The sequence below is a fragment of the Chelonia mydas genome, chromosome 2 (genome assembly GCF_015237465.2).
Source record: "Chelonia mydas isolate rCheMyd1 chromosome 2, rCheMyd1.pri.v2, whole genome shotgun sequence".
Classification (NCBI taxonomy): domain Eukaryota; kingdom Metazoa; phylum Chordata; order Testudines; family Cheloniidae; genus Chelonia; species Chelonia mydas.
In genome coordinates, this window is record NC_057850.1 from 214,411,142 (window position 1) to 214,436,540 (window position 25,399).

At 39.3% G+C, this 25,399-nt stretch overlaps 1 protein-coding gene across 6 annotated transcripts in view; it reads right to left on the minus strand.

Annotated features, from left to right (window-relative positions):
- The window catches only part of DYNC1I1 (dynein cytoplasmic 1 intermediate chain 1), a 256,182-nt gene that overhangs the window by 113,842 nt on the left and 116,941 nt on the right, over positions 1-25,399 (minus strand). For all 6 annotated transcript variants that reach the window (XM_037890634.2, XM_037890632.2, XM_037890637.2 and 3 more), the window contains one exon: positions 7,924-8,013. In XM_037890634.2, the coding sequence (XP_037746562.1) occupies positions 7,924-8,013 (90 nt within the window). The remainder of the gene's footprint in view (positions 1-7,923; positions 8,014-25,399) is intronic.

Below are 25,399 nucleotides of genomic sequence, written 5' to 3' on the forward strand. Positions count from 1 at the left end.
ACACACAGACACACAGAATTTAGACACAATTTTTACCACTAAAAGAATAAAACAAATATTGCTTTAACCATGTAAAAAAAATTAGGGCTGTCAAACAATTTAAAAAAAAATCACAAAAAAGATTAAAAGAGATAAAAAAGAGATTAAAAAAATAGTTGCGATTAATTGCAGCTTTAATCACACAGATGAACAATAACAGAATACCAATTTAAGTTTATTATAAATATTTGTGGATGTTTTTCTACATTTTCAAATATATTGATTCAATTACAACACAGAATACAAAGTGTACAGTGCTCACTTTATATTATTATTTCTATTACAAGTATTTATACTGCAAAAAATATTTTAAAAAATAGTGCAATCTACAAGTCAAATCATGAAGGGGCATATGAATATTTAGCATATCTGGCATGTGAATACCTTGCAATGCCAGCTATAACAGTGTCATGCGAATGCCTGTTCTCACTTTCAGGTTACATTTTAAATAAGAAGCGGGCAGCATTATTTCCCATAAACGTAAACAAAAACTTGTTTGTCTTAGTGATTGCCTGAACAAGAAGTAGGACTGAGTGGACTTGTAGGCTCTAAAGATTTATATTGTTTTGTTTTTGAGTGCAAAGATTGTAAAAAAAAATTCTACATTTGTTAGTTGCACTTTCACAATAAAGAAATTGCATTGCAGTACTTGTATGAGGTGAATTGAAAATCTGTCTTTCTTTTGTTTATCTCTTTTACAGTGCAAATATTTGTAATAAAAAATAATAATATTAAGTGAGCACTGTGCACTTTGTATTCTGTGTTGTAATTGAAATAAATATATTTGAAAATGTAGAAAAACATCCAAAGATATTTATAATAAATTTAAATTGGTATTCTATTATTGTTTAACAGTGAGATTAAAATTGTGATTAAATACAATTTTTTTTAATCTAGTTAACTTGTTTTGCATTAATCACTTGAGTTAACTGTGATTGACAGCCCTAAAAATATTTTAAGTCCTGGTATAATAGACATCAAAGCTTTTTCTATCCCTTGCTTAAATTTAAATATTAAAACCTTTATATAAAAAAAAAGAAAAACTTGCTTTACTTTGCTGAAATTCTATTTATGACAAACTGATGAGAGATTTAGTGTTTTCCCACAAATTACTGCAGTCTGGTTTATTTGCCCACCCAGTCCCGCCTGCCACAAAGCACATTTTACCTGTTCCGTCTATTTTGGCAGCAGGTCCTGTGAGACCCCGTGGGATCCCAGTCCTGTGGCAGGGCTCCACCTGGGACCCCTCCTAACAGAGACTGTTGACTTTTGCTTTCACGAGGGGAATCTACCGCCCACCCCAATATAGGCAATAGTCTGCTCAGTAACAAAGCACTCATTATTCCACACCAAAGACCGCACCATCTACTGCCCAGGGTGTAATCTCCTTTCTCTAGGCCAGCTAATCCAAGCTAATTTGGGGGCCTATTAATTGGCTACACACTAGGGTTGCTTGAACTGGTCTAAGTTTTAACTTTGAAAGGCAAATTCTCTGCACAGCGTCTGGTCCACAGACAGACTGGGGACAAGGAAGATGCACGGGGTGCGGGAGAAATCCTACCCCCAGGAAACAGAGCAGCTGGGTAGTTAGTATCTGTAGCCTTTGTTGAAGCTCCATGATCCAATCCCTCTGTTTCCCCCAAGCCAGACACTCCCTCCACTATGCACTATTATATTAGTGGTCCCTGTGGAGTTCCAAGCCAGGAAAGGGGTATAGACATCCCCTGCATGGCCTTCCTATGCAGTGAAACAATTACCACCAGCAGGAGAACAGTATATCTGTAAGTGCATTAGATGGGGGCATTGCATGTAAGAAAGGAACAACTGGCAAAAAGTACATGTTGACCTACTGTAGCATCCACTACTGAATAGTAATTAGCACAAAATGAACTCATCTGGAGAGGAAGCCTGTAATGAGACAACATCCCAACCTCACCAAAGAACTGCTTTCCCAGCATCACAGACAACAAGCATGACAATACAGTGAAAAGGCATAAAAGGAGAGAAAATGAATGTGAAGGCAAATGGCAAACTAATTTTACACTGCTCCAAATGGTTAAAACTATCAGGTAAACCTAATCCTCTCTGCAGCTTGGAAATATAAATTCTTTACTTGGGCATTTGCCAACTATATATGCCCCCTCCCCCTCCACAAAAAAATCAGCAGAAGGGAGAAAGGAAAAAAATAAACAGTTTGAAAACTCCAGGGTGTTCATGGGCAATGGAGACATGAATGGCTGCAGTTTTGCCTCAGCAAAATCTCCCTCCTAGCTCTCGATCATCTGTGTGAAGCCAACAGTCTATTAAACCCTCTTCAGTATCAGAAACACCTTGGCTAATGTTTGTACGACATAAACAAGCTTACCTCATTCTTCTTACTGACACACCAGATGCCCCAGGCAATATTAAGCTTCATATTTTAACCTTATTTTCTTGTTTCTTTCAGCTGCCTCTGAAGTTTTATTTGAGGCGAGCTCTGCTTACAAGAATGTTAATATCATTACTTTTTCTAATGCAAAACACTTCTGCAACTCGTGACAAAGACAAGTATAAGCGGAAAACTGAAACACACATGGTTGCTCTTTTTAATATGAAGATTTTTCCACCCATTTATCTTTCAGAGCTATTTCCATTTTCCCCCCGATCCTTCTCCCTGTGTATGACCATTACCTTGGATAAAATAAAAAGGTTCTATGCAATTTTCCGCAATTTTTTCCCCTTCCGGCAGCTTCCAGGTACTTTGATCTCAGCTTTTAAGAGACACACAAATTTCTTCTGAGGAAACTAGGAGAAACCTAAGTGGCTGATCAAAGTATTTTTTTCCCCAGAGGCCTTGTTCACCTGGATGTGCCCACAGCATCTTCACAAATTATATTTCACAATGCAATATTGGGCTTCAAATTTATTTACTATATAGAAGAAAACAAAAAAATATAAAATTTTCATACCCCTTTGATGTTTAACACAGGTTAAACAATAGGATATTTAGTTACCAGCATCAAGTGAATCTATATGCTGATTGTTTACAACTATTTTTATTAAATTCCAGCCAATGTGGGCCAAATTCTGCTCTCCTTTAAGATGGGGCAACCCCATTCACTTTGTACTGATCTGGCTAATGTTTATGTGCACCACTATCTTCTACTGGATAGAACCAACATAGCTAAATAATTCATAGGGCCTATACTGCTGATTGCTAACAGATTCTTCTAGCATCTTATTAGATAGAAAGAGGGTCCAAGTTCTATCCCCACTTTGACCGTGACGTTCTGATGGGCCATAGCATGATGCATAGTGACAACCATGAAATCCTAGGGGGCCATGAATTTATTATAACTTCAGTAGGGCTGTATCATGTAACCATAAGTAGCATTTTGGCCTGATGTCTCTGGAGCTGTGTGGGATCGCAACAAAAGTCAATAAACTCTCTGTATACATTTTAAAATATCATTTTTAAAAATGCAGACAGACTATTTCAGAGGAAAAAATATGATGTGTATCCAGAAACCACAAAGAAATATATTCTACACTGAACCAAATGTCTTTTAAAAAACTAAAAAAATGGAAGAGACGTGAAGGCAACAGTTATTCAACATGTAGCTATGAAAACAAATGGCATTTTGTCAATCTACACCTAAATTAAAATGATCCCTGAAGATTTCATTTTGCAGCATCTCAAGTCTTTTCTCCACAAATTTTAAACCGATGTGTTTGGACATAACAGAAAAAATGTACTTTGTCTACATAGGAACTCTCTTATAAATTTAGGAAAGGACCTAACAAAGGCTCCAGTCTTGTTCCCACCAGATGGGAGCAAAATTGGGTTAAATATAAACCAACAGTTTTGATGACAATATAAGCGAGAGGCTAATCCTGCAAACCCTTAATCAGTCAGGGCCTGATTCTTTTCCCACGGGAGTCAAAGGGAGTATGTAAAGAAGAAAATCTACATTTAACTAAGTGCAAAGGAATATGAAATAGTTTCCTGCAGCCTAGCCCATTATAAAAGTCTGACTAAGTTACTAGCATCTATTAAAAAAAATACCTGTTTAAAAAAAAAAGAAAGAAATTGTGAGAGCACAGCTACAACCAGAGATAGCACAGTTCTTCTTAGTTCTGTACTTCTTTTGGGGGTGGGGGTGAGGAGCATGGTGTAAATCCATTCAACCTTTAGATTTGTTAGCTAACAAGAGCTGTGAAAATCTTTGACATAATCTTGTAAGGTGCTGAGCAAACCCTGGTAGAACATGCCCTCATATCCCATTGATTTTTCCTGTGTTTCTGGCTACAGTTCTGTTGTTTGTCTTGATTGGGGCCATCCGGCTGCATTCCCGGTAACATTTATTTTCAGGTATTCTGAATATCCCTTACAAGCTTCTTATTTAATTTCTCTATTTCTGGTTAAGATTATTTTTTTGCAGTTATCTAACAAATTAGTTAAAGTCAATGAACTTTTCCTCTAAGGGTCTGTGTGATCAACTGTCAAAAGCCAGGGCATTTTAAAGTTAAGGGCTCGCTGCCAACAGCAGGGTGTCTCAGACTCCTTTTGAACTTGTCTTCTGTTGCTTCTAGACACAGCATGGGGCCTGATTCTGAAAACCTGAAGCTTGACTTTGATGCATTGCCTGAGTGAGGAAAGCAAGATTAGGTCCACCGATGTTTAAATACAGTACAGAGGTACTATATAACGTGATTTTTTTATTTTATTCTATTGAAGTTCCTTTCAAAACATTCCATTGAAGATGATAAAAGGTGGATTATTTACCTATAATTACTTCTGACCCTCTTCCACAGAAAATAAATGGATAAATAAATAAATGTTCCAGTCCTTAGGTAAATGAACACTTAAGCACATCAGTGACTCAGTTAGATAGACCTTCAAAACTATTATTGGGCCTGAAGAATTAGAGCCTGTCTTTAGTAAAAATCTCTGGTTAAATTTTCTTTTTTTTAAAAAAAAGGTTCATGGAAGGCAGAATATATGGTGAATAATACTTTGGCCATTTTGATTTTAGCAACAAAGGGATTATTTCATCACAATGATAATTAAATATTCAAATAGGACATGATCCAGAAGTTATAAGAACATAAGAATGGCCATAGTGGATCAGACCAATGGTCTAGCTAGCCCCTATCCTGTCTTGCGACAGTGGCCAATACCGGACGTGTCAGAGGAAATGAACAGAACAGTGCAATTTTTGAGTACTCCATCCCCTGTCATTCTGTCAGAGGTTTAGGGACATCCAGAACATGGGGTTTCATCCCTCGTTTCATCCCTGACTATCTTGGCTAATAGCCATTGATGGACCTATCCTCCATGAACTTATCTAATTCTTTTTTGAATCCAGTTATAGTTTTGGCTTCCACAGCGTCCCCTGGCAATGAGTTCCACAGGTTCACCATTTGTTGTGATTGATTTGATCTAATTATTTACAACATGCACTGGACCGGGATTCAGGAGATCTGGGTTTATTTCCCAGCCCAGACATCAACTTCCTGTGTGACCTTGGGCAACTCAGTCTCTATGTGCCTCAGTTCCCAATCTGTAAAATGAGGATAATAGTACTTTCTTTCTCCTGTCTTGTCGCCTTTATCTGTCTTGTCTATTTAGGCCCTGATCCTGAAATTTACAATGCACAATTTGACTGCGGCTCCCATGAGAAGCCTCACTGACTTCAAAACAGATAAAAGGTTAGAGGCCAAACACAATCCTTGCCCTGAACAGCTGACGGACAGTCCAAAGCCCTGATTTTGCCATTTAAATGCTCGGTGGACTGCTGCACCTATGCAGAGGCCCATTGATGTTGGTGGAGCTCCACACAGAGGCAGCATTCCTCCTACACATTGTAAATTGCAGGACTGGGGTCTTATATTAGAAGCTCTGTAGGGCAAGGACTGTCTCTTACGAAGTGAATGGCAGGCAGAATGATGGGACCTGGGAATAGCAGCCACAGTCTCTGTGTGCCAGTTGTGTGTTGTGAGAAGCATTGGGGCCAATGGATCCTCACAGAGGTAGATCCCTGCCTGCCCCCAATGTGATCTTCTGTGGACGCTTGTATGGGGCCAGTGAAGTAGCCCTCTCCACGATGCATAGAAATGGATAGACACCTCTGTGCTGCTACTCTTGGTGCCTCAGTGCAGTCCTTAAGGGAGGTGTACGTGGTGCATACAGCACTGAGCTGGCTCGCTATACTGTGGATGAATTGTAGCCTTTGTTGTCACTATGAAACAGATCCAATAACAGATACTTATGCGTGTGATTAGTCCCATTGAAGCCAATGGCACTACTCCTGTGGGTAAAATTAAGCACACTCACATACTCGGTCACCTATAATCCATGAAGAAGAACTCTGATTTCCTTTGGAAAATACCTGAAACTCTGAGAAAGTATGTAAGTATTGCTTGCGGGCTTAGAGGAAAAACGAAACATAACAGGGTCAATCTATTTTTTTTTTTAATACTGAACCCATTTTTGAGTTATACACATGAAAAAATTGTCTTTCTCCCTTTCTCTCCCTCATGATTTTTACACTTTACACTCCTATAACTCACACAAGTCCAAGCTGATTTTGTTTTAAATCTGTTAAAAAAAAAAAAAAAAAGTGTTCCCTGAGCTGAAACCAAATTTCAGCCCAGAGCAAATTTTTACGGCTGGGTTATAAATCCCTGAAAAACAGGATTCATAATGGAAGTGCTGACACAGCCTTAACTACTATATAGCAGTGTGAATGGCGCCACTATAATATCTATTAGAGATTCTTTAAAAAGTTTGCAAAATATTGTCTTGCCTTGCAGAAAAAAAGAAGCCAGAGTACTTAAAGCCAACATAAACATGCTTTTAACCCATTATGTGCTAATTTGCAGAAAAGCCATTAATTCTGAATAAGGCTCACAGAGTGCAGCACTGGCAGGAAATGTTCTTCTAAACTCCTGTTTGACTGGTAACATGGTTTTAATCACTTCCATGAAACACAAAAGATGGCTTCAGACTCTGAGTTTTGCTCAGAGCACGAGAAGGGGGATTGCATTAGAGAGGCAAACGGGATTGTTAGGGGTGAAAAGATAGAGAAATAGATCAAACATCATTTGATTCACATTATTTAATGCTCATCATCGATGTGCTGCCATTTTACCTCTGCCACCACAAGTCAAGTTCATTTACTGTCCAGCAAGAGTGAATTTATTCATTGCGTTTTAGCACCCGCCTAAGACTATGTCATTTGCAGCCGCTACCATGCTCTATTTCGAATTCTGCGATGTGAGTGTCACAAAGCCCATTGCCACCAAAACTTTACACATTGATCGTTCACATGAGAGTTGGCCTTTGCTAGTCAAGGAAGGAAGTCAGTGGCAATATGAAACACTTCCACTAGACTAAACTGTAACAAAGAACTAGATGATGTTAGTGATGGCACTCATTCAGATATAATAACATAGGTACAAAGAGGGCTCACTTGCAAGTATGTGGAAAACTAAAATAAATAGATATTTTTAGGACTCTATTTAGGGTTTTTTTCTTCTGTTCACATCCGTCCAATGTCTCTCTTCCTCCTAGATTCCAAATATAAGCACTGGGATTCCCTTTATGTGGCAATGGAATGGAAAGTCCATGACTCAACATACACTGAACACTTTTCATGGTATTCAGCAACTTGCAGAGAATTCCTGATATAATGCAGGAAAATTGTCTGAACAGCATCCTTCTGTACCATATTTCTTTTATGTCACTAATCTAGATCTGATTAAATGGAACTATTTATTGTTTTCAAATTTCTTGGGCTGCTACTTGGGACTACTGCCAATAGTAAGCACTACACATGATGTTAACTATTTGCAGGATGGAGCACTTAAAAATGGTAACAAAATCCTTTTTTTAACACATACCTTCTTTCACCTCATGTTTCTGTTCTTGATTTTCCATCTCTGAGTCATTTCGTGCTTTGGGTTCCACAATCTCATCATCATCTTCATCCTCTAGAAAAAGAAATAAAGAATTGTAACATTCCGTTTCAGGGGGAGAGGTTCCTCTTGGACAACTTGTAGCCATTGAACCTGTTAGTAAGTAAATAAATTACCTACAAACGTCCTTCTCAGATAGTTCTCAAAAGTCAGAAAGACAATATTTTAGCATAAAACACCTGCTACTGTCACTCCCTGTGGCAACTTTCCATCTCAAATGTTTTAAGAATGGCTCTCTGACCTCAGAGACGATTTCTTGGATGGCATAGGAATAGATGCAAACACGTTTCAGCCTGGCAGCAATTCCACAAGTGGAACACCTGTTATCCAGACACCTCATTTCCAATTCAATTCTCACCAGATTAATTTGTCTTTTGACCTACCGGAAAGGGTTAAATAGAAGTCTGACCTCAGGTCAGATGCCAGTGGCAAGCAAACAAGCATAGTACAGTTCTGAAAAGTCATCACCATCAGATGGAAGAACACAGCAACCAAAAGTGGCATTTGGAGTTTAAGAACAGGTCTTGCATTAATATGAATTTAATGAACGCTTAAAATTGACACATGTCAGTTACTAATGCCAGATGTTTTATTGCCCTTTTCTAACCTATACAAATCTTTCTCTCTCTCTCTGTACCCCTCCCTCATTCATATATTCCCCTTTTTCCTGGAAGGGCAAAACTGTTAATTCTTTTCATTATGTCTGTCTGAAGTTACAAGGGATGTGATTGTTCAGACCAATGCTCAGTCTCCTGGAGATTACAAGAATGCAACTTGCACCCAAAAGCTCTGAAAGAAATTCAAACTTCACCAAAGCGTGAGCTCTGTCCAGTTCCCAACAAAAGCAATGCAATGCACTCCCCAGTTCATAGGTGCTGCACAAAGCCAGGCACACACCTGGAAAAGTGATTGTCGTGTACAGAAAAAAGAGGCATAATCAAGACAAAGTAGTCTGCACTGCAGGACTTTGTTCCATACACACAAATTGGGGCCTAGATATTGTGGTGCTTTATAAATGCAATAAATTTGAAAGGCTAAGAACAGACAGTGTGGAACAGGGATCTAAGGTAACCACGAAAAGTCATACATGAGCTACTGGGCTATAGTAAATATCATGTGGAAATGGTTTTGGGGAAGGGCATTGGTCTCCACAGCTGCACAAAGCAGGATAATTGAGCATCAACACAGTATTGGAGTCTTTCTTTACATGGGAGAATCCCTAGTGTGTATTCTGATTAACTGTACCTTTTGACCTGTGTCAAGTGTATCCACAGCATGGTAGTCCTCTGTGAAAGTGCTGTGGTTCCTTTGCGACTCTGCCATCAGTCTGCCTGTTGCCATATGGCTCTCTATTGTGTGGCACTTCTCCGGACATGCTCATTGGCTACCTGACCTGATGATGTACCCGTAGATGCTGCAATTGTGGCGTCCGACAATTCTAACACCAACGTGTCCACATAGGGCCTGGAAACAGGATTGTGGTGTGTCATGCTTATCAAACTGCTTAATTACTGGGACCTTCTACTAATGCAGCTGGCTACAGTCAGTCCTTGCTTCTGGGTAAGATGTCAGTGCTGACAGGCTGTGTTCAGCCAACAGTGATGCATAGTTGTACTGGGTTTCAACAGCATAATGGGCTGCAGACCATTCACACCATTTTGCCTGCCCAGGAACCTTTCCCTGATGCCTATGGAATATCTCATTACTTGAGCCCAGGCTTGTTACTAGCTGATGTCACAGGTACAGCATGTGGAGTAGCCAGGCACTGCAAAGAAACCCCACAGCTTTGCTGGGTCCATTGTTTACTCTTGTCTGGGCATGAGATCCATCAGTAACTCACACCCACTGCCATAGGTCATAGGAGGGGACAGGAGAGGACTTTCAGACAGGAGGAGACAACAGCGTATTCCCCCACACACAGGCTGTCAGCCTGTGGTGGAAGAGAAGCACGGAGCTGGCACTGCAGCCAGCTGGGGAGCACACAAGAAGCTCCAACCCCCTCCAGATTTTCAGTCCTGACTTGGGGGGAAAGTCCCTCTGATTGGCTGCTTTCCCCGAATGCCCCTCCTCCTGAGGAAGAGCAGCCAATCAGAGCTGCTGAAAGACTCAGGCAAGCTCCATCCTCCTCCCCACAGGAGCCATGCTCACAGGAGGGAGGACAAGGGATGAGGGAACAGATGGAGCTCAGCAGCTCAAATAAGTTCTGCTCCCTCCTCCACCTTGTAAGCAATGGAACAGGATGGCCCCTCGGCCCCTCCCCCCACACCTACAACACCCAGCCTGAAAGGGACAGAGGGGACCACACAGCAATCCCTCCAGACCCAGGAGGGGGTGACCACTAGCATGACAGGGGAGCAGAGGTGAGGGGTGTAGAACTGATGTGAGCTGGTCAGAGCAGAGCTGGTGGGGCGGGGGGGCAGAATTAATTGCTGGGCAGGGGGGAGAGCTCCTGCACTGGCGGCCAAAATTGCCTTAATAAATTTGGCAACACTAATTGTCACATACACTGTGGGTGGGCAGGGAGAATTCAAAAATCAGAAGATTAAAAAAATAATTTAAAAAATCCTCATCATTCTGGGAGTTAACTCAGGATTTCTGAAACTTTGGGGTTGGCAATACTGATACACACACACACACACACACACACGCACGCAGATACACGCATATATGTTTTAAATGCAATGTTGCCTCACGGTTTTACTGCAAGTCTTGCAATACTTGGTGTTTTTCTTTAAAGCCCCAGCTCCCATTGTCAAATGATTACACGAGAACCTCTGCTTTCATTGTTATAAATAAGGGCGTTTCTCTCCCTCATGTTTGCGGAGAAAAGCTTCAAACATTCACCCTAAAGGCTCAAATCCCAGAAAGCAAAAAAACCACCACCCCAACAATGTTTATTATTTTGCAAAATCTCATGATTTTTAGACCCAGCTCGTGATCTTTTGGGGCCTGACCCATGATGCTTTAACAGTTAGGGTCAGCAATGCAGTGAAAATAGGATATGGTATTGTGGGCAACTTTCAGGATGAGAGGAGCCAAACTCATTTATGGAGCCAGCTCCTTGACCCTCCCATTGTGGGCTCAACATGACTTCTCTGCCCACCAGCCTCTCCCTGTGGGGAAATGCAGGCTTGACTATTGGATGCAGGAGTGGAATTCTACTTTGGCATTTTCTGAAGTAGATTTTTCCACTGCTTGTCCCCCTCCCCCGCCCTTTGGGAATGATCTGTGAACCAAGGGAAAAAAATGTATAAATGAGCAGAAGATGACATGTATGCACTATTTCCTAAAGCATACGTATGCAAAATTAATACTGGGAGTTCTGTTTCTACATCTGCACACAAAAAGCTTTCTTTCTTAATGCAAGTCCTTTTATGTAATAAATACTGTTTCTTTAGATTCAATTTCAGAAAGAAAAATAACCAAATATTTTTACAATATGTGAAATGCTTGTTCTAAGAAAAATTGAAAATTTCTGTATACTGACACATATGTCAGTATATTAATTTTGCTGGAGTGGGAGTCTTAAGGGTGTACAATAAATTACACATAGGGTATAAGGTGCATGCATGAGTCAGTATATTTATATACACACACACTCAAACAAACCTACATTTAGGGCTTGTCTACACTACGCAGCTGTCGGCGTGTGTGAACGCTCTCTGTCAGTATTTTGTTGGCATTTTTTCTGACAAAATACTTCCACCCCACGAGTGGGGTTAGCTTTGTCAATAGGAGAGTGCTCCTGCCAACAAAGCTGCGTTCACACTGCCACTTTCGTCGGCAAAACATTTGTCTTTCGCGGGAGGGCTTTTTTAAGTACCAGAAAGACAAACGTTTTGTCAACAACGTCGCAGTGTAGACAAGCCCTAAGAGAATATTAAGATTGCAAAGCTAAATACTAAAAAGATGTGAAATGCCACAATTAAGATTGTCTATGGAATATTAATACAACCCCCTTATGCATATGCATTATGGCCTAATTCTGGAATTTCTTAACTTTTGAGTGCTTGGCCTCATTTTTTGGGTGCCCAACATGAGACTCCTGGGCTCAGAATTGCAGAGGCACTGAGCGCTTACAGCTGCAGCTGAGATCAATTGGAGCTGTGCTCTGAACTTACAAAATACAATAAAAATGCTATGTACCCTGAAAACCTAACTGGTTCAAGTTGGGCACCCAAGATTAGTGGACTTTTCTGACAAATTTGACCTTACTGCTTTGTGTTTCCCACCCCCAGCTGTATAGTGGGGATAATACTAATAATACCCTCACCTCACAGGGGTGATGTAAAGATAAATTATTATTTAAAGTTTGTGAAGCACTCAGATACTATGGTGATGAGTGCCATAGAACCAAACACCCAGGAGAAGATAAAAGAATTCAGTGCAGGGTTTGGCTAATGTATTAAATAAGGCCTGACATCACACACTGAATTAAGAGGATAAAAACGCATTCACTGAATGACATAGGAGTTCTCTGGAAAAAAATAGTATGTGATTGTGTCATTATTAATAATTTATTTGTATTACTGTCTTGCCTAGCAGCCCGTCATGGACTGAGACCCCATTGTGTTAGGTGCTGTACAAACACAGAAAAAAAGACAGTCCCTTCCCACAATGCATATTCAAAAGAGGGCTGAATTAAGAGTGCACAGGCAACCTTACTTCTGGCATTCCTACCTTTGCTTGGCTTTGCATCCTTAACATTCTCCTTAGATGGTTCTTTTGGATGTTCGGATACACACTCATTCATATAGTTTAGAATACTGGTTTGAAACTAAACTTGCATAAAAACATAGGAAAGTTCTGAGTCCATTTTCCTCTATTTTTCTAAGCAGTGACAAAGGTAATATTAATGTTACACTTTTCTTATTGGAAAGTTTGTGGCTGTCTATATTCTGACTAAATTTTAAAACCAAGAAAAAGCGCATGCAAATACGAACCATGTCATTTTGCAACCCACAAACCATCTCTCTTTTGTCAGGGCTATTCAATGGCCCTTTGCCATTCAAGCTGAGTCTTGATCAAGCGTATTGGTAATAGAGTTCTTTGCATGACTTTATTTAGTTTTAGAGAGCCACAGTGATGACTCATAATCAACTACTGATATAAAATAGTATTTTTAAGTCATTCTCAACATGTTTTGAGGCATTCATTGAAAAATAAGGGACCGTCACTTCTCTCTCTCTCTGGTGATCAAAACAATACCTCTAATTTTCTCAGTGTAGCCATGTGGATGAACTGTACCTTGCATTTCAAAGGGAGAGAGTTGAAGGTGACACTTTTACTGTCTTTTACTATTAGTGAAATAAGAGATTAAATTGTTTTTAGTACCTTTTTATAGCAATACCTGTCCCCAGAAGTATCTGATCTGAAATATTCCAGGCCAAATTTTTCCAGAAGGGTGACGGATAACCCCCATATCAAAAGTGTGTATACAGGCTCACCCACATTTGAACACATAACTGCTACCTCTGCACATACAAACAGGTAGTTAGGGCTGAAACTCACCTAAGAGCAAGGGACTCAGGGGAAGCCGTGGGGACCACTTCAGCCCCACTTTAGCTCTCTATAAAAGTTTGGATACAGAGGAGAGGGCCACCCGGGGAAGAGTCATCCCAGGCCTGCCCCAAATAGGCCCACAGAGAAGGAGCCATTGAGGGGTAAATCTGTGGAAGGACTAAGAGATCCATGCTTATGACAGATCCAGTGACCCATTGGTTAGGGGATAGAGCGGTAATGGTCTCTACTGCAGCCACTAGTAGTAGTAATAGTAAATACTTATATTATGGTAGTGCCCAAAGGCTCAATCGGGATCGGGGCCTGTTGTCTGGGCCCCAGAAAAGAAACAATCCCTTGCCCAGAGGTATAGGCTGGAATAGCAGTCCCACCTGCAGGCTGGGAGCATGGATTCCATCCCACTCTAATGGAGTCCCCTGGGCAAAGCCCTATCACTTGAGTTTTATGTGGCAATAGCTGAATTTCTCCATAAGTGCCCAGCTATCCGTAACGCTGCTGGAATATGCAGTGGTAGTAAGTATGCATACACACGCAGGTGGGCCCATGGGTTGTGAACACAAGTGGGCTTCTGCCCTGTATGCTGTATGTTTAGAAAAGTAACTTTTCAACAGCATAAACACATGTAGTTTGCTCCTCCATTCACACTACTGTAAACCAGGATTAACTCCACTGACGCCCCTGGTATAAAACCCATATAAGTGAAATCCGAATCAGAACCCTGATGTGTATGAAAGAAACCATATTAGAAAAGGGTTAGTGCTAGCAGTAATACCTAGCTGTCACACAGCGGTTATCACCCCTAGATCTCCAAGCTCTATACAAAAGGAGGCCAGTGTCATTATCCCCAGTTCACAGATGTGAAAACTGAGGGACAGAGAAGGGAAATTACTTGCCCAGTGTCACCTAACAGACCAGTATCAGAGCCACGAATAGAACCCAGGTCTCCTGAGAAGGAGGGCAGCATTCACTAGGGCACACAGCCTCTCACTGTAAATGTAACATTTCTCATTGTCAATGGTTTTTTGACTTGTTGCTGTTAAACAAGATGTTCTGCCATTTAGACAACGGAACCAGACCAGGGATTGGTTGACATAGTTAGTGGCTTGACATAATTAGACCTAACAAGCTCTTCCTCCCCAGTTCAGAGCTCTGTGACTCGATGAGGGAGACAGTTAGACTTAACTGCACCTTGCTGGATTTAAGTCTAGATTACTCCTTTCTAACATGGCACAGATGGATAGATTTTAGGCCCTGATTCTCAGCTGGCCACCACCTGGCCTCCACTTTGACATCCACAAACAACTGTGCTCACAGTTTCACACTCACAAGAAACTGAGGGGGGAAGTGGTAACACTTAGACATATGACTACCTCTTGCAAATAGGTGGTTAGAATGTCCAGGTGTCACCAAGTCCTCCAACAGTTCACTGAGGGCACAACAATAAAGGTTGTCCCAGAAAATCAGGCCCCACATCTGTATATGACTGAACTATTTATCATCTATCTGGGCTAAAGGGTTTTGAATCATTATTTTTTTATTTAGTTTTACAGCGTGAAAAAGCATAGTAGGCACATTCAGGACAAATAGAAAGAAAATGTTTCCTGGCTCAAAGAGTTTATAATCTAATTTTAATCTAATGTAATCACATATAAGATTACATATAAGACGACGTTTGTTTATGTTTTATTTCTTGAGGTGTGTGTTTCTCACGTTAGCCTGTCTAATTTTTGAATGTTTACCTTTGAATATGTGGTTTCTGTTTCTATGCAGTTAGCAGTGTTACTGCTCAAATAGTTTACCAAGCAGCTAAATATGTTGCAAAGATTTATGTAAAGCAAAGCTCCTGCCTACTGATATATGCACCACCAATTCAACATCAGGCAGCATGCCCTGCATTGCTCTCTTAGGTATGGGATTTACACCTCCACAGACCTGCACCTTTGAGACTAGTTAAGAAGTCACAACTCCTGTGCATTGTTTTCTGTATGAAGAGCTATGCTGAATTATACTGACAGCACAATTTTTAATTCCGTGTAGTTACAAATGATCCCTTTATTAATAACATGCCTTTAAAATAACAATTTAGTCACATCAAAATAATAGATTTTACTGTGTCTATGAGAATCTGGTAGGTTATTATACAAAGTCTTTGATATACAGTCTTTGATATAAAGAATCAGCTGTATATATGGCATGTTTAACTCTAACAAATCCAAGTGTCTTCACACACATTTGATACTAGCAATTGTGAAATACCAGAAATAGTTGCATAATTATTATACATATGACTGTACAAAATAATTTTGCTGTTTCTGATATGAATGAATTACAAACAGAGCAAGCTAGGAAAAATGAGGCTTGTGTTTATATTGACATGTCTGGATCTGAAACAAGTTGGATATTGCGGGCAGATACATTGGGGGGAGCGTAACCATGATCTTTCCTTTCAGATTATATTACTTGCATCATTAGCAAAATATGCAACAAATATTCAAACATATGCTTTTGTATTATGACTGCCTGATGTTGTAAATGTTTGAAAAACTATCATTTGAAATCTGGCTTGATGTCATTTCTCCTATGGCAAAAGAGCAATTTATATTTTGGAAATAAGTCCAGTTTCCCACTTTCATCAGGCAGTTCTTTTAAATAAGCAGGGAATTAATTCATCTGTGGATTTTGTTTGTTAAATGGGATGTGAGATCAGATGTACAGTGGGTACACTTTAGTCATCACAGATGGAAATAGTCTTGTGTGCCGGCAAACCTTGGCAGTAGGAAAAGCCTACTGAAATGTATTCTGGTTAGCCAAAGTGCAGAATAACGTCCACTGCTTAGTACTAGAAAAACAGAGGTGAACAGTTCTTTGCCTAAATATGTGCTGAATGATATAAATTCAAGATCAGAATTTCATGGAATGATTTCTCAACTTTTCAAGTGAAAAATGAATTAAACATATAGGACCTTATCTTGCAAATGCTTATGCACATGAGTGACTTCATGCATGTAAGTAAATTCCTACTCACATGCATAAAGTTACTTACATGCATGTTCGCAGGGTCAGAACCATATTAAGAAGTGCAGAATCATGTTCTTTCTAAAAGTTCATCAAAGACTGTGCTACAGTAAGCCAAACAGGCTCCAACCACATCAACTTGTCCTTATAACACAATATAGAGAACCATTGCTTTTTTCATGGTATTAAGCCCATAACACAAAAAGGGAAGAGAAGGAGGTAAAATGCTAAATAGGAGGAAAAGATCCCAGAAAATATTATATCACAACAGTATGGAAAGGACTGGGAATAGAAGTGTGGGTCATTAGAAGTTGGCTTTACTCGGAGCACTTAGGACAGAGGAAACAACTGGTGAAACTAGCACCCCCACTGAATATCTGGCTCCATGGAATTGCTTCAGTGTTGGGAAGGGGGGAGGCGGATTTGTGTTTTCATGGTGGCTTCATACTTGCTGAGGGATAAAACCTTCCATGTTGGCTAACTTTGATTGTTTGAAAAATAAAAAGACATCTGATTCCATTCATTATAACTACAGTTTTCTAGGAGCACAAATGAACGACAGAACCACAAGAACCGACGAGCTAGCACCATTAAGATCCATGGTGAATTTTTTTGGAAAAGTGCCTGTCTTTTACAGGAGAGAGCAAAACAGCTTCAGATTGCAAAAATACAGGTTGTGTGAATCAAATTACTTTTAGTGGAGTCAAATAGGTGCTCCTGAATCTTCGAAGAATATTTTTATTTTATCGTAAAATAATAATGATAATGCTTAGTATTTCTATAACATGCTCATCCTCAGGATCGCAATGCATTTTACCCAAGTATTAATGAATTTAGCCTAACAGCATCCCTGTTAAGTAGGTAAGTATTATTATCCCTATTTAACATATGTACCAATATGAGAAACAGATATTGATTTCCTGTTTCTTGCGACATAAAAACTTAATGATTTGTTCCTCTGCATAAAAAGCATCATCCATGCTAAAAAGCATCACCCACGCTCTTCCTTTTTCTTATGTAATGACCATCCTGGCAAAGGTTTATTCAGTGTAGCACAGGAAGTCTGTGGTAGAGACAGGAATTACACCCAGATCTCCTGAGATACAGTCCAGTGCCTCAACCATCTTTCCTCCAGTGAAAAGATGTTTATATTTAAATAAACCTGCATTTCACATGTATATAGGGTGACCAGATGTCCTGATTTTATAGGGACAGTCCCAATTTTTGGGTCTTTTTCTTATATAGGCTCCTATTACACCCACCCCCACCCCCCCGCGTCCCATCCCGATTTTTCAAATTTGCTGTCTGGTCACCCTACACATATAAGAAGCACTGGAGTCTGATTGGCTAACAAGGATATTCATGTTTCTATGACATCCTATGTCTACAGTACATGCCATATTGGTACTATACCTATTTATAAAATTTGTGCTGCAATTTTCTGTAGTTCTGTCTTAATTTAAGTACCCCATCAGTGAATTTTACTCAACATTTCTCTGTAATGCTCTCCATAAAGGTTACTGTATAAAGTTACTCCTGGAGTATGGTTTTCCATATCCATCTCTTGGTCTAAGGTTTCACTGCTGAGCTCCAGCTCCATGCCCCCTCCTGATTTTGTGTTTGCAGTTGGCTCTGTTTCTGGTGCAGTCGGCCACTGCACTAGGAAGGCAGACCTTATTTTTCCATCTTATGACAAATGATAGACTATCACAGCCAAATGGCAAAAAAATGCCTCAGAATATTTGTTTGTTTTTTTTCCTCTGGCATCTCATAAAGTCCCATATTTGGCTAAACTACCCTCTTAACTGCCCCAGCTGCAAGTCTTTGCATTGGTTCAAATATTAGATTCAGAGCCTCACAATATAATAATTTCTCTACTAATTAAAATGGAAGGCTGCCTGTGATTCTTAAGGGAAGCATTTGTTTAACCCAAGAAACTGATTTTCCAGTTACTTGGCCTGAGTACAGTTTTCAGTTGTGGTCAGAGTCTCAAAATTCAAAGTGTCCCTTGTTTTTAGTTTCTGGTCGGTCTAGACAAGACATGGTTCTTTTTCTCTTCTCTCAGGCAGTTGAAATGTTGAGTTGGTTAAAAGCCTTTCAATCCCCAGAGAATGAAATTGCACAGAACCCCACTGGAGACATAACTTTCTCTCCCCCCACTGATTCCTCCCACTCTCTCTTCCAAACTGATGTGCAATTCTATTGTGTTTTAAAATATTTCAGTTTGAAGACGCAATGTAGGAAGAAAAGTGAGAGACTTTTAATTTTCTTTGGCACGATTGGTCCTTCAAATAAAATGCTGTAATAGAGCAAAGCTAAATGGCAAAACCCCTAAAGCAGCATTGACAGACTTCGAACTCCCCATCTAACTATGACCAGGAAGCACGATTGTAAAGAATCCTGGTTGTTCTGATGATATAACATAATTCCTGGCAGTGTTTCACAGAGGAAAAGAGAGAGAAAGCATTTTCTACAGACTGAGATATTTCCATGGAGCAAGATGGAACAGTTTAAGCCGTGCAGTTTTTCACAATGTCTGAAAACTTGCAATAAGTTATCCTCACTAATGCTACTGTGCTACTGAAAATCCCATTTAGAATAAATAAAGAGGGTTGTCAAATTATTAAAAAAATGTGATTAATCATAGTTTTAATCACACTGTTAATAACAGAATACTATTTATTTAAATATTTTTGGATGTTTTCTACATTTTCAAATATATTGATTTCAATTACAACCAGAATACAAGGTCTATAGTGATCATTTATAGATGAACAAGATAAATTCATGGAGGATAGGTCCACCAATGGCTTTTAGCCAGGATGGTCAGGGATTCAAAACCATGCTCTGAAGTGTCCCTAACCTCTGTTTGCCAGAATCTGGGAATGGGCAACAGAGGATGGATCACTTGATGATTGCCTATTCAGTTCATTCCCTCTGAAGCACTTGGCATTGGCTACTGTTGGAAGACAGGATACTGGGCTTGATGGACCTTCGGTCTGACTCAGTATGGCCCATTCTTAAGTTATTATTTTTGATTACTAATATTTGCACTGTAAAAAAGATAAACAAAAGAAATAGTATTTTTCAATTCACCTCATACAAGTACTGTAGTGCGATCTCTTTATTGTGAAAGTGCAACTTACAAATGTAGAATTATTTTTTTTACATAACCGCATTCAAAAATAAAACAATATAAAACTTTAGAGCCTACAAGTCCAGTCAGTCCTATTTCTTGTTCAGTCAATCGCTAAAACAAACAAGTTTGTTTACATTTACGGGAGATAATGCTTCCCTCTTCTTATTTACGTCACCTGAAAGTGAGAACAGGTGTTCAAATGGCACTTTTGTAGCCAGCGTTGCAAGGTATTTACATGCCAGATATGCTAAAGTTAATATATTTGAAAATGTAGAAAAACATCCAAAACATTTATAATACATTTAAATTGGTATTCTATTATTGTTTAACAGTGTGATTAAAACTGTGATGAATTGTGATTAATTTTTTAAAGTGAGTTAATTTGTTTTGAGTTAATTGCTTGAGTTAAGTGCGATTAAGTGACAGCCCTAGAAATAATTTGAGAAGATTCTAACTCTGGGAAGGGATACAGAGTCATGTGGAAAGTTTAGTAGAGTGGGCTTGTTAAAGACATTTTCAAATGCTCAAATAATAAAAATACTGTTAAATCACAAAAATATATGTGTTTATGATAATCAGCTACCACTATATATGACACTAGCTGTAAATGAAAAGCAAAAGTTGCTCTCACATTTTAAAAATCCTACAACCAATAATATTGCCTGAGTGAAAAGGTGGGTGTGGTAATATCTTTTATTGTACCAACTTCTGTTTGCGAGGGAGAGAAGCTTTCAAGCTTACACAGAGCTCTTCTCCTATCTCTCCCACCAACAGAAGTTGATCCAATAAAAGATATTACCTCGCCCACCTTGTCTCTCTACTATCCTGGGACCAACACAGCCACAACACTGTGTACAATATTATCATCTGACATTTACATAGTCCCTGGTGCTAATCTCACTGCAGTCAATCATAGAAATCCCATTGCCTTCACTGAAAGCAGGATTCAGTGCCGAGGATTAAATCTTGGACCTATTAAAGTCAATGGGAGGTTTCATCCCTAATGTCTCTCATCCCAAGGACCCCAAACAACTCCATAGTTTGTACAGCCATTTACAAGATCAGAGCTTAACTTTCCAACTATCTTTTCTTCAAATGTTTCTTTGTTCATTCTCTGGCACTTTATGAATTAAAGCCAAACTTTCAAAAGTTGCCTCTACATTTATGCTTGCACTTTTGCACCTGCAATTTTTGAGCACTCAGACCCCTACATTTATGCACACATCTTAGAAAGAGGAAATGCTGTAAAGACTTTTGACTTGTGGTGGTGTAGAAAGAACTGATAGAAAGAACTGTACTAATAAAAGCATCATCTTCAGCTCCACCCCTGCCCTCACCAAATCCAGGGCACTGTATAACATACTAAACCAATAATAATCAGTACTCATTTGGCATATGCATTTTGTCAGGGTCCTATGAAAATATGGCTATTTTAATTACTTATATGGGCCCATTCTGATTTCACTTTATTAGTTTTACAGCAGTGTAACTCAACTGAAGTCACTGGAATTATTCCTGATTTGCACCAGTGTATGGAAAAAAAAAGTATTTTCTCTTGTCGGGTTTTGAATTTGCCACCTTTTAATTTCATTGAATATCCCTCCCCCCTTGCTCATTTGTTTGAGACAGGGAGAACAGAAGCTCCACCCACTCAGGAATCTTCATTTACTTTGTAATCATTAGTGAATTAAGCCTCAGAACACCCTTGTGAAGCGACTATTATTCATCTCAGTTTTACTTGGGGGAAAACGGAGGCACAAGAGGTTCAACGACTTCCCCAAGATCACACAGAAAATTGCAGCCAGATGTGGAAACAGAATCCTTCTAATTCACTGTTATGTTCTTTCACTGCTGCTTCGTCCTAAGCATGCAATCAGCTGGTTTGTGCACGCAGAGACCCAGACCCACCTGCAAACGCATGTTTTTCATATATAAATAGGTACATGTATATTTTTTTCCTGCAAACACTTCAGAGGCCTTTGAAAATTTGGTACTGTGACATTAAAAAATAAGTCTACACTATTACTATAAAAAAATCTAATATGGCTCATTCTCTCCAGCTTTGGGGTTTATAATGTTCAGACAACTATAGTGCTGCCTTTAAACGCCACAGAATTCTCGTATCCAGGCTTCAGAAAGATCAGTGCCCCCAAATCGTCTAAATAGGTGTATGGCACACAGATTTTAGATCCAAGGCATTATTTAAACTGTGTATTACAACTGACCTTTGGAGTATGGCTCCTTTTTTTCCACTCCATAATTCAAGTTCATCTGGAAAATCACTCCTGGGGATACTTTATACCTTCACACTTTTGCAAATGTACACTTTAAAGTGCTGTACAACAGGCTAACTGTAAAAGCAAAATCCTCTGAATTTCTGAAAACACTGTAAACATCTCAGTTCAGACAACTTCAGAAAAAACAGAAAATTAAAGCTACAGATGAGTGACTGGGTGTTAACTGAAGACAAATGAAAACAAGTTTGAATACATTATTCCGTGCTCTTTCATTTGAACTTCAGGAGCCAGCTTTATGTAGATTTAGTACAGAAAAATAAAAGATGTAACTTCCTGGATTTAGTTCCTAAGTATATTCTTTTTAGCAATAACACAAATGGCTCCTAAATTATAAGTGTGAACCTAGATTTCCCCAACTATTCAGTAACTAAATTGTGATAATGATTGAAGGACATACACTATGTATGTATCAGTGGATTTATTGGAAGTAAAGCATTTTGCTAAGGTAATTCAAAACAACATTACATTTCATCATGTGAATGTTATATCTAGAGCTGATCAGAAAAACTTTGAATGAACCATTTTCCATCAGAAAATACAGTTCCATCAAAATTGAAACTGTGTGAAATCATGTCAATTTCACCGAAATTACAGTTTGGTGGGAGAAAAAAGGGAAAAATAAGTTCTGACAGTGTCGAAACATCCCACTTTGACATTGTCAAAATGAAACAATCCATTTTTCCTTTCAAAATAATGTTTCATTTTGATTTTTTTTAAAATTTTGTATTATACATTATGATGTTGAATGAAACATTTCAATTTTATCAAAACAAATTGTTTCTATTGACCCAAAACAATTTTTTTTCAATTTTCTTTCTGACAGAATTTCAAATTTTTGAGCTTTTGTTCTTAAGTGGAATGAAAACAAATTTTGAAATGTCGAAATCCTCCATGAAACAGAATTTCATTTCTCTGCACAGCTCTTTATGCATCTTCCGCAGTTATGCTAGTTTTTCTTAGCAGAACTCGGACTTACACAAGGGTCAAACAGAAACAATACATAAATAGGAATTTTGTTGGGAATAATATCTTCAATCACAGAGCAACAACTTTCCCTTTCCCCATGATCAGAGATTCTCTGGTACATGAATTCAAGATCCTAATTCCTTCCCTATGAGTCAAACCCAAAGAAATGCTTCCACTGGTAAATTCCTGGAAGCAAAATTTTAACCCAGGCATGCTGCAAAGCTAATCTTCTCATGGGCAAATATAAAACAATCTACAATGAACAGGACAATAATGCAAAATCTGGTAGCAAATTAAATGCTGTGATGTTGATCACTTTTTGGGCCTGATTTTGCAGTTATTTTGTATAAAGAGCTCCTATTGAAGCCAATGGTGCAAATTCTTTGCAAAGACTTATACCAGGCATGAATCTGGCCCAATGGGTTTTGCATGCAGAAAGGACAAGCAAGTTAGACAAGTCTCTCTGAAGCCATTGTATTGGCTGCCCTGTGCACACAGTTGAACAGAAAAGGGAAAAACCGCACAACGATGCTTTTTTTTTTTTTTTTGCTAAACTCCGCAGCTTTAGCATAACTAATAGAAATTATGAACATTCCACTACTTAAACAAAACTTCATTCAAAAGCTGGATTGTAATGTTTTTTGGGATGGATAATGCACATAAACTGTGTGATTCAAACATTCATTTCTACACATCACCTTGGAATTCATGTTTTATTTCAGTTTTCATCAGACTGCTCATGAAGCAATGGCCAACGACAAAAGAGCATGTGTGCATTTTTCTTTTTCAGAGGTCCCAGTTAATGAGAACTCTGTTGCATTAAGAGAGCTAAGACAGTCTCTGGCAAAACGTGTTGAACCAAGGTGTTTGTGCCTGCATAAAATTAAGCCACAAGTAAAGCACTCATTTCTGACAGCAGATTTATAATAGGAAAATCCCAGCAGGAATGAAGATTTAGAAACCCCAGTCGTAGCTTTTTTCATAAACTTCGCCTTGATTTAGTATCTCAAACAAGTAGCAGGAAAAGGCTAACAGCAGAGGTAATCCTATCATCTTTTCTCTGAACAGCACTATTCCATCTTCTTGGTTTCCTCATGCTGCTAACATGAATTCAAATCATCTGTGTTTAAAGTTAAACTCAGTGATTGACAGATCTTTGTACTCTCAGTCCATATTGAAGATTATTCTAGATATCTATCAGTTATTACTACAAGCCCAGTTTGATATTCAATACCTACAGTGAAAATTGTTTTTAACAGTGTAATGTCTGATCTATTTTGAAGGCTAAAATAGGAAACTAACTATAACCAGGTGGCCAAAATCCAAACAGGGTTATTTTTTGGAGGGGGGTGTTGGGGCAGAGGAGAAGTAACAGCAGAACAACTGTTTTAAACTGCAGTTACCACCAGGCTTCAGGGGTATGAACACAGACAAAAAATAAAAGTATTTTAATTTGATTCCTTGACATCAATTTCTATAAACAGACTGATTTAAGTAACGAAATCATGGAACGAAGGCAGGGATGTGAGCTCTCTGCTTCCCTCCTGGCTGGTTTATGTAGGTTTATAGAAGCATTTACAAATATGAAATAACCTGCTATAGTAAACACAAGCCCCATCCAAAGCCCAATACTGATGTTAGAAAATTGGGGTCGGATCTTGCAAGGAGCTGAATTCCTGCAAGGTACTCAGCATCCTTTCCCCAGCAGGATCAGGCCCTTACGGTGGAGGATGACTGCTTCTGTGGACAACAGTTCCTAATTAAGTGCCAGACACAGTACTCAGTCCACACACAAAGCTCCCATTGGAGTTTTGCACAAAGGCAGAAGAGCATACCCTTTACTTAGCCCTATGCTGAGCTTGGCTCTGCCACACCCTCTAGCTGCAATGCAACTATGTATCATAGAATATCAGTGTTGGAAGGGACCTCAAGAGGTCATCTAGTCCAACCCTTAGTACCTCTGTACTACAGAATCAATCTAGCCCTCCTGGACTTCAGTGCTTTAAGGTTGGGCCCTAGCAGAACTTCACTCAGACACAGCAATAAAGTCTAATAAGGAGGGAAGAAAGATAAAGAGAGAGAGAAAAAGCTAAGGCTATGTCTACACTAGCCCTTACTGCTATCCCCCCGAGCAACGTCAGTTACACCGACCTAAGCACCAATGTGGGTAGCGCTGTGTCAGTGGGAGAGTTTCTCCCGCTGACAGAGCTACCACTACTCGCAGGGCTGAAGTAGTTAAGCTCACAGGAGATCTCGCTCATCGGCTTCGAGTGGTTACAATAGAGATCTTGCAGCAGGGCAGCTGCATCGCTGCAGCTCTGCCGCTGTAAATTTTCTACTGTAGCAGTAGCCTAAGAATAAACAAAGCAAGACAATGCATACATACACAGTCCTCAAATGCCTCTAACCATTAGAGCTCTTAGCTCCACATATTAGAAGCCTTTTCACACCAGTGTGTCTCCAT